Here is an 11,099-nt window from a genome sequence, read left to right as displayed (position 1 = left end):
TAGTATATCGGAACCAAATGATTAAGCGTAAATGAGATAACTTCAAATGTAGAAAAAATACTGTAATGAATGCGAATAACCAAAATAAAGGATGATATGTGATTCTCATAACTGTAGTAAGCAAAGTTCTCTTTTTGTATTCACTTTTCGATCCCCCTCTACAAAATGTTCTCCCCCCTATTTATAAGGGATCATCCCCCTTTCAAACCCTAAAAAGGTATAATATAAGGAATATTCGAAAAGCATATTCCTACTGTCTCCGGCTACGCTTATGTTGCTACAGACGTCGTACGCTCGCTAACCATTGTCGGTCGTCGCCCTTTATAACGTCCAAAGGATGCTACATCGTAAGGACTTCGTTCCTCGTCGTACTCAGTAGTGGCAGTGGTCATCCAAATTTGGACCTATACAATTACACGAACCGAACTTTATGATTAAGCCAAAAACTCTATTAACTAAAAACAAAATTAGTGATGAAGTCACAGACAATTTTCCATTAATTAATGCTATATATTAACTAGACAGTCAAGTTAATTGTGCTCGTCAACAAATAGATTAAGTGACCCCGGTCCCAAAAGAAAAAAGAAAGAATTGGTTAACTAATGACGTCATTCAGATTTTTCAAAAGACTATTTCTCCTCTTGCACAAAAAAGCAATAAAGATTTGGGTGTGATGGAAAAGTAAAAGGTTATTCTCCCCCCTCCTCCCAATTCCCACTTTCTTTTCCCTTACTAGTCTTAGGGTATGCGCTTTGCGCGTAAACCCTAATTTAATGAATATACAACTTTTAAAACTATTTAACGATAATACTGAATATTGTATTTATAATTTAATAAAAATTAAAAAACAGAAGAAAGTAGCCTATGATTATAAATTAAAAGTTAGTAATATTTTTCTTTGGGTGTAATTGCCACCTTCATTATTCTATAAAGATTTTTCTTTTTTGCTTTGTTTTTTATTTCAAATTAAAGGCGATTTGATAATTACATGTAATTAAAATTTACCATTTTTGTGTTAAAATTAAGTGAATATTCATAGACTATTGTGCAATACAATCTGATTAACTAAATAAAGCTACAATTTGTAGGCTAAAGCTATAATATGGAAACTTTGAATAAATTATTATTTAAGATTTTAAAGTAAATCGTGTATTTGTCGCTCCAATTCCAAATCATGCAAAAACAATTAAGAATCTCTATTGTTGTTGGAAAAGCCTATTTATAGAAAGGAAAAGAAAACCTTCTGATAAGTGGTCATCATCGAAAACAATAATATATTAATTATCTATATTATATTAATGTTAAATTTTTAAATATTAAGACTTCGTGCACATTAATATTTTGTGAATAATTATAGTTGTTATATTCAACGGTAATTATAATTTACATACAACCAAAAATACTATTATTATGATTTTTCTGTTGATTCAAATTGTTAACATTAGCTCATTATAAGTTTTAAATAAAAAAATACTTTAATATGCAATATGTTAGTTGAATTACATTGAATCACTCATTAGTGAGATTTGCTCAGCAGTATAAATTACATCGAACCTCAGTTTTACAATAAATTATTATAATCAGGTTCAATCATATTTTTCTTTTTCTTGTATTTGGACAACCAACTTTTTAAGGAAAGGATTTGTAATATACAAAATCTTGGTTGACTTAAAATTCTAAATATTAGGACTTCCTACCTTGTTGAATAAAGAGATATTTAATAACTAAAAAATCTTAATTTATTTCAAGATCCTAAATATTAGGAAAGTAAATTTTTACAATTTTGTCCAATGTAATATTTATTTTTAAAGGGTAAAAAAGGCAAATGATATTTCGCTAAGAGGCTTCGTGCTTTTTCAGATCTTGTTTTGTTGTAAATAATTTTTCACATCTCAATATAACCATTAAAAAGTGTAGCGTAAATTTTTATTCCGTGTAAAAAGTTTCACTTTAAGTTAATCTGATGGTCAAAACTATAATATAGAAAGACATGAAATAATCTATATTATTATTGATATAAAATAATAATTACCTCTTTGTCAACTAATGTCATATTTTTTTCGGGTGCCTTGATTTGTTTTATTGTAGAACTCTTTTACTATTTCACTCCCAAACACTAACACTCGTATTACCTAACATGAACTAGATACTCTTAGACTATTTATTGGGACATATTGGTCTGACAATTCCTTTTCACTGGCCATTGCAGGTATACCTAAAATAAAGCATAAGAGTTTTATAAGTTATCAAAGTGACTAATTCAATAATTGGTTGTTTTTATGATATAAGGAAGATTGTTTACCTGAACAGATGTAATTGTTCAAATCTGAGTGATTCAAGCATGTCAATTGCAAATAACGCAAATCATTAATATTACACAGAATTAAAGCATATAGTCTACTTTTTAATTTTATTTAAAACAAACAACTTGAGCTAGCATAACCTGAGCTAACATAGCAATAAATATTTTTAATCATACAACCAAAAAAAAACAATACTAATTTAAGTAATAAGACTAAGATTGAATGTCTAACCGATTTTCTGTGATAAATGAATTGCAATTGTTCAATAACCTGTATTAAAATTATAAATTACGTGAGATGTGAAATTAGCCACGTCCAAAACATGAAACAAAAATTATATAATAAAAAGTTGTTAATGCAACGATAAAGATAAATTGTTGATGCAAGAATAAAAACTGGTGCATGCAAACGTACTTGCAAAATACGAAGTAGCAAAAAATGTTGATATTAGTAAGAGAAACAAAACTTGGAATTGCGATGTTGGAATAGGGTGAAGTTTGACGATTAATTTTTGACATTGTAGCTTCTTTTATAGAAGTATTTTGGTACACAATTTGACACATAAAACAAATTATATGCTCGTGGACAATCTAACTACAAAATTTTCTAGTGTACATGCGTATTTACTTTCCTTGTATGACAAATAAAATCATTATTTGGATTTGAACAAAGTAGTAAAAGTTTAGGAAAAAAGTTATTAACTATTCTTGTGTACAAAAAAATTATCAAATATTTACTACTCCAAAGAGTAGGGAATTTAACCAAAGTCAAATACACATACGACCAGTTAATGAGATTGAGCCAAATAGCTAAAGTGTAGGAAATTGTTTTTATTTATTTTCCTTGTGTAAGAAACGTGAAGAAAATTTTTACCAAATAATTAATGTTAACAAAAGAAGTCATTTACAGGGGAGTCAAGGGAAGCCAAACTTTAGGGGAAAAAATTTATTAACTTTCCTTGTGTAAGAAACATGAAGAAAAATTATAACAAATAAGTAAAGCAAAATTTAACAACAAATAATTCTGGCAAAAATTTACCAAAATAATATCGTGAACATTCCAAAATTGTTTAATTTTTATTAAATATTAATGAAATACTTAAATTACTATATTGTCCAATGTGAACTCTATGTTTTAAAGAATAAAAAAAGCGAACGACATTTCGCTAAGAGTCTTCGTGCTTTTAATATAATATAGATAGATAAATTATACTCTGTACTAAAATTTATAAGAAAAGAGTGGTAAAATAATTTTCACGCTTGATAAAAAATTTCAGATAAGAAAATACCTCTTCAATACGGAGCGTTGAAATCGTCTAAGTTCGAATTAATTGAAACAGTAAATTTCGTACTGTAAATGCCAAAAAAGAACAGAAAATTGAAAGTAGCTTCTAGAAAAGGGAAAATCATTGGAGGTTCCGAACTCGACAGGCACTTTCTTGTGTCACTATGTGAGTGTGTGTCGATAACTTCAACGTCGACGCAGTGCGCGTCTTAGTCACAAAAATTACAATTGATCCAGCATCCACTCAAGGCAACGATGAAGCCATCCATAAAAAAAGAAGTCAGTCCGCGATATATATGATTACTGGTGTACAAAGAAAATCGATATATCACATCAATTCGATTCAAATTGGAAAAAAATTTTGATTATGGTTTGATTTGATTTGATATAGGAAATTTTTTTTGACCATAATTGATTTTATTTGGTTTTAACTAAAAAAAATCAACTGAGACCAAACCAACTCGATAATACATTTATACAATTTTTAAAAATATTTTATACATGTAATGTAATTTATAAATATTTCTTAAATTTTTTCATAGTTTTATCTTTTAACGTATTATTTCAAGTTTGAAATTAACATTCTTGCATTAAATAAATTTTATAGCTCATAAATGTAGTAACTCACACAAAGTTCAAATTAATACTAATGCTAACAAAAGAAATTCAATTCAACGGTAGGAATAGTGATAGTGTGGGTTATCTATTTTTTAGTTTTACACGTGTTTATAAAAAAATGTATAACTTAGTTTATATTTTTCTTTAGTGCTTAGTTATGTAATTAATAGTAGTACTTATTAGCACAAGTTACATATTTTGTGCTATGAAGACTTTATCAGGAAAAACCAAAAAATCCAAAAAAAAACTAAAAATTCGAGAAAAATCAAAATTGAAAAAATCTGACTTTGTTGGTTTGGTTTATAAATTTAAATATTCGACATTATTGATTTGGTTTGATAATTGAAAATTTAAACCAATCCGACCTATGTATATGACAAACGAACACATATATATCCTTCACTAAAATTGACAGCCCTGTGAATTATTTTTTTTAATTTAAAAGATAAGTTATATTATAGTAAACATTGTGATGCATACCTTGCATCCTATTACAAGCATATGCACCTTCATTGGGTGCTATAATATTTTGTCCAACTATTTTACTATTACCCATCGGTCTACTACTATTAACATCCATATTTACAATATTGTAATCACTAGAGTTAGGCCTATCATTATCCAAAACAGGTCCCTGCGCTACACTCTTTTCCCTCTCGACAGCCCTGTGAATTGCGATAGTCGATTGAAGAACTAACGTCCTATACGTCTTCCTCGTGGACCGCCAAAACAAACAAAGAAAAAGGAAAAATGATGGGACTGTTTCCTTCCGTGTGTCGCTCAATTACCTCATGCCTTTTTTCAAAAAGGAAATCCAAAAATACTAATACTCCGTATTACATTGAGGGCGAAGTTAGGTAAAGTTAAGGCTGGTCAACCGAACACCTTTCGTCAAAAAATTATACAATATATACGGTAAGTATTACTTGTTATTATTTAAAAAGCAATAACAAGCATAGACTTTGAATATTCTTACATAACTCATTGACAAAAGATGTTCAAATTTAACTATTCTTATTGAATTTTCTAACTTACATTGGAATATAGAAGGAAATGAAAAATTAATTTCATACTTAAAATAGCTTTGATACAGCTATAAACGTCGATGATCCTTATAAAACTTAGAAATCAAATAAGTTGGTAGTTCCAAGGTTTAACTTATTACTTATAAGCTTGTTATTAACCTTATTCTTTTGGTTACCAACTTATACTTAATATAGAATTGACTTCACAATGACTTAATAGTTTAAGACATCTTCAAACACATTGTATATATGTTGGGTTTATATTCTTTGCAATATAATACAAAAAATGTATTCAAACTTTTAACTTGCTCAGAGCAGCTACAAGTAATTTTCAGTATAACTATTGATTGGAAACCAAAAAAAAAAGTAAATAATATGTTATAATCTATAAAACTGTACTGAAAGTGTAAATTTTCTTTAAACTATCAAGACATGTAACTTAAATTCATAGATCAAGCCCTAATATTTATACTAAATTCATAGATCAAGCCCAAATATTTATACTATATAAAGTAATTTTATATATGACTAAATAATATTTCTGTTACAACTTGATGGAAAAAGAAGATGAGTGTTTTTTATAATTGTTAAATTATAGTGAAAATAGCATAGGCTAGCCAATTTTCAAATTGATAATTGAAAAATAGCCAGTATTTTTAAGGTCATTGAAAAATAGCCACTATTTTATGAAGGGATAAAATCTGGACAAAAATACCCTAACTGAAATACGGAAAGCTCCAGCATAATATGCTGGATTATGAAGTTTCTGCGTATAAACTTCCGGCATATTATGTTGGAACTCTAGCACATTGCGTTGAAATTTCATACGTAAAATATTCAAACTCCAGCATATTGCGTTTTCCGGATTTCTAAGGATATTTTGTTCAGATTTTATTTTTACATAAAAAAGTTACTAAATTTCGATTACTTTTCAAAGTGCGACTAATTTTTAATTAGCAGTTGTAAATTAAGCTATTTTTTATTTTTAATTTCTAAATTATATTATAATGTAATTTTTTAAAATTGTACAACTTAATAAACCCCCGAATGAAGCCAATGTGCCCAAAACCCACCTTTTCTGAATTTGCATTTCATCTAGCATTTGCATTTTCATTTCATCTTCATTTTCATTTTGAAAAAGTGAGGTCACGAGAGGGAAAAGAAATTTCTTCTTCCATTTCGTTAATTTAATTACTGTACATAATTCAATATTTGCGTTCTCTCTCTCTCTCTCTCTCTCCACCTGTCCCTTTCTATTGATAGGTCGTATGTTAATCTTGTGTATAGTTAAAAGGAGGCATTCCAGTTGCGTCCATTAGCAACTCATTTCTTGTTGGTGTGTTGCTCCTTTCTCTCTGCACAAAACCTGGGCTTAAAACCCCTCCTTTCTTTCTCTCTCTCTTCAAGACTTGAGGTATGCTTCTCTTTTTATTATTCTTCTTAGTTTGTATTACTATTAGTATTAACTAGTTGGATCACTCTACTTGTTCATGTATAGAATTTTTAATTGTCTGCAATTAGTTCTTGGCTTATTTCTATTTGGGGTATACCGTGATAAGGATCTCAAGAAAGATTCATGGTAGTTGTAAAAATGTTTGCTTTATCGTTCATAGTAACTGCAAATTCGCAAAATTTCACTTAAAGTGCTCAAGGAAGGGAACCTTTATTTCAAGAATGATACTTTGCTGCTAGAATTTGTAGTCCAGTTGAGGTTTTTCTTATAAACATGTCTCTAGTATTTATAGCATCTCATGCTAATGATTAAAATTTGATGTTTATGTGGCCTTCTTTATTGCTTTTATGTTATATGGGGTTTTGAAATTTCATTAACATTAGACAAGTTGGAATATTGGGCTTGCTGCACTTCTTCTTTTTTTGGGTTATTTTTGCGGATTAGATAATATGTTGTACTGAATGTGTCTCTTGTACGATGTTGTAGAGAAGTACAGACCATATCATGTGTAGTGGTTCTAAGAGTAAGGTCTGTTCTGCTGATTTAGCCATGGAAGCTGAAATTCAGAAGCAAAAGGATCTTGTCCCTGCTTTCTCCCTCTTGCTCGAGTTATCGGCTTCAGATGATATTGTCAACTTCCAAAAGGCTGTAGAAGAGGAGGGTCATGACATGAATGAGGTGGGTTTATGGTATGGTAGGAGAATTGGTGTAAAGAAGATGGGATATGAGGAGAGGACACCCCTTATGATCGCTGCTACTTTTGGTAGCAAACGGGTGCTGAATTATATGCTTGAGAAGGGCTGTCTTGATGTTAATCAAGCTTGTGGTTCCGATGGGGCTACAGCCCTTCACTGTGCAATTGCTGGTGACTCTGCTGCTTTGCTTGAGGTTGTCAAGCTCTTGCTGGATGCTTCTGCTGATGTGAATTTGGTTGATGCAAATGGAAAACGGGCTGTTGAACTGATCTCAGCTCAGGGCTGTTGTCTCAACTCTAGGAGGAAGATACTGGAGCACTTGCTTGGAGGAAGCAGCGATGACGGGGAAGCAAGTGGACTGATCGATCAGATTATTTCTGAACAAGCAGAAGAACAGCTGTTATTGACTCCAAACATCTCTAAATTTGGGAGCGAGAAGAAAGAGTATCCTGTTGATCCCTCTCTTCCGGACATAAAGATTGGGATATATGGGACAGATGACTTCAGAATGTACATATTTAAGGTGAAACCATGCTCAAGAGCTTACTCCCATGACTGGACAGAGTGTCCCTTTGTACACCCTGGTGAAAACGCCAGAAGGCGTGACCCTAGAAAATACCACTATAGTTGTGTCCCTTGTCCAGATTTTCGCAAGGGTACATGCCAGCGAGGAGACGCTTGTGAGTATGCGCATGGTATTTTTGAGTGCTGGCTTCACCCTGCACAGTACCGAACTCGTATGTGCAAGGATGAAACAAATTGCAATAGGAGGGTATGCTTCTTTGCCCACAAACCTGAAGAGCTTCGTTCCTTGTACCCTTCTACAGGGTCTGCTGTGCTTTCACCTAGATCATATTCCAATGGTCCTCTGTCATTGGATATCGCGTCAATTTCTCCACTAGCCCTTGGTTCTCCATCAATTATGATGCCTCCTACTTCAACTCCACCTATGTCTCCTTCGGCTGGAGCTTCTTCTGTGGGTGGATCTTTGTGGCCCTGCCAATCCAGCCTTGCAACTCCAACCTTGCAGCTGCCTATTAGTCGGTTGAAAACCACATATAGTGCCAGAGACGTGGAGTTAGATAATGGTTTACTTGGATTCGAAAGTCATCATCTGCGACAAGATCAACTGATGGATGACTTATCTGCTCTTTCTTCACCATCTGGATGGAACAGTTCTTCGGCCAAAGCTGCTGCTTTTGCAGCTTCTTCTAGTGATAGAAACGGTGAACTTGGTAGGCATGGTGGATTGAAACCCACTAATCTTGATGATATCTTAGCGACCCTTGATTCCAAAATTTTGTCTCAGCTACAGGGGCTATCACTTGATGCTGGATCAACCCAACTACAATCTCCCAAAGGGATGCAGATGCGACAAAATATGAACCAGCAACTTATGACAGGCTATTCTTCCGGTCAATCTTCACCATCTTTTAGGACATCATCTTCGTTTGGGATTGATCCATCTGGTGCTGCAGCAGCAGCTTTGAGTTCAAGGTCTGCTGCATTTGCCAAGCGAAGCCAGAGTTTCATTGATCGAAGTGCTGCAGGCCGTCTTTCTGGGATATCTTCATCCCTTTCTAATGCGTCCGCTGTGCCTCCTAACCTCTCAGGTTGGGGCTCCCCTGATGGTAAATTGGACTGGGGCATCCAGAAGGAAGAGCTCAATAAGTTGAGAAAATCTGCTTCCTTTGGTTTACGGAGCAGTGGCAGTAGGTTTCCTATGAGTGAATCCTCAATTTTAAACTCTTCTGCTGAGCGTGATGTCTCTTGGGTCCAGTCTATGGTGAAGGATTCCCCTGCTATGAGTTCAAGACAATTATCTAGGGAAGATCAGCAATATCATCTGAATGCTAGTCGAGGTTCTGAGACGATTCCAACATGGGCGGATCAGTTATACTTGGAGCAGGAGCAGATTGTGCATTAATGGTGAAGATTGGATTCGGGCTCTTTCTTTCTTGAAGTAATATCTAACAAGTTGTTTTCCCATTTTTTGAATTCTTTTTTCCATATTCACCATCTTGTTGATGAAAGGATAGTGATAAGCAGAGAAAGAGAGCTTGAGAAAAAACTTGGGCAGGGTGGTTGAAGAATTCTGCTCATTCAAAATATATTGATTTTTGAAAAGTTATGTCTGCTTTAATGGCATCACTATAGAATATGTAACAGGGAGACGAATAATGAAATATGGTCCTCTAATTCAAGAGCCAAGTTATATCAAGTTACACTTCCCTATAATTCTTTGTAGTTCAATTGTTTGTATGAATAAGTACACATGGAGATGAAATTGATTATTCCATCGCATTCTTGGCAATTTTTGCTGACACTCGTCCTCCACAATTATGCGGTAATGCTTGTGCATGAGCAGTGTGTTTGTGCCGATCGTATAAAAATTTCTTACACTATTTATGCATATAGCTTAAACCCATAAATTACACAAAAGAATTGAGAAAATGTAATCATATTTGTGTGTATTTTTTGCTTATCATAAAACGAAAAGAACTTTTAGTGTTTCTTTAGCCGAGGGTCTATCGGAAACAGTTTTTCTATTTTTAAAAAGGTAGCGGTAAGGTCTGTGTACATATTATCCTTCTCAAAGGTAAGAGTTAGATCTGCGTACGCAATATCCTCCTCAAACTTCACTTGTCGTTAAAATGGAAAAAACTGGGAAATGTAAGTCCAAGAAAAGGTGAAATACCAATCTCTTGAGACTTGATTAAGTATTTTGTTTGCTCCATTAAAGAAATAGTGGATTAGTAGTTATCTCATTTAACCTTTTTGGAATATGGGCCTCGGGCTGATAATAGAAGCGTGACTTGTTTTTCTCGTCTTATTTTTACCCTGGCTGACTGAAACCAAGGAAATTTAATTTTGTTTTTTCCCCGCTTGTCGTTTTTCTCCCTTAGTCTGGTTTGGGACAACACTGTTCTTAATGTAATACTCTCTTTTTTACTTTGGATTTCAGCATTGGTAGTTGTCAATACTTTTGAGATACGTACATTGTAGTAACTTAACTCTTGAGAGAGTTTTTCTCACAACCTAGCTACTTGTGGTACAACCTAAGTCTTAAGAAGGGTTTTAATTTTCTCATCGTCTGTCCTAGCTACTTCCAAATACACTTTTTTTTTTTTTTTTTTTGCATAAGTTTGATAGTTAAAATTCCAGTTCTTTGATATTCCAAGAACATAACTCTAAGAATTCTTGATGTAATTTATAATCTTCATAGTTTTGTGATTCTGTTGATTTTGTTTTCCATTGATTTTTTTAAGAAAATAGAGACTATATCCTAGAAAGTAATTAAAGTGATAACGACTAGCCAAATAAGAGAAAAAAACAAATACAGGAAGAAAGGAGACAATTACAAGTGCTAAAGGCAGGCCTAATTGCACACTCATTGTGAAGAAGTAAGAAAAGGCGGTGCAATGAATGTGAAGCAATCTTATTCTAACAAGTTGCCATTTGTTAAATTGTGAATTAGTCAAATAGCCTTGGAAGTCAAAAGTAGGAAAACATGGGGAAAAAGTATATATGAGGCAATGATATGGAAATGTCCATAGCCGCCCCAACCTCTCTATTGGATAATGCATTGACGTTTACATTAGATTATGGCCGGCGCTATGGACTATGGACCATGCTTTATATAACTAAGTTATTTAAAAGGTAACTGTAAATAATTTCTTTTAATATCATAATTATACTACATTAATTTGTACTGAAATAA

The 11,099-nt window shown here is 32.8% G+C and overlaps 1 protein-coding gene across 1 annotated transcript; it reads left to right on the top strand.

Annotated features, from left to right (window-relative positions):
- The first annotated feature begins 6,425 nt into the window (after positions 1-6,425).
- LOC107811110 (zinc finger CCCH domain-containing protein 66-like) lies at positions 6,426-9,599 on the top strand. Its single transcript, XM_016635980.2, has 2 exons — positions 6,426-6,644; positions 7,170-9,599. The coding sequence occupies exon 2, from the start codon at positions 7,188-7,190 to the stop codon at positions 9,303-9,305; it is 2,118 nt and encodes a 705-aa protein (XP_016491466.1). The 5' UTR covers positions 6,426-6,644; positions 7,170-7,187; the 3' UTR covers positions 9,306-9,599.
- The last annotated feature ends 1,500 nt before the right edge of the window (positions 9,600-11,099 follow it).

The sequence above is a fragment of the Nicotiana tabacum genome, chromosome 8, assembly GCF_000715075.1.
Source record: "Nicotiana tabacum cultivar K326 chromosome 8, ASM71507v2, whole genome shotgun sequence".
NCBI lineage: Eukaryota > Viridiplantae > Streptophyta > Magnoliopsida > Solanales > Solanaceae > Nicotiana > Nicotiana tabacum.
The sequence above is the reverse complement of the archived record's forward strand: the minus strand, read 5'-3'. Positions and strand labels throughout refer to the sequence as shown.

Bases quoted from the DNA above. Each gene is read 5' to 3' on its own strand.
- LOC107811110 (XM_016635980.2), top strand. From the start codon at position 7,188: ATGTGTAGTGGTTCTAAGAGTAAGGTCTGTTCTGCTGATTTAGCCATG.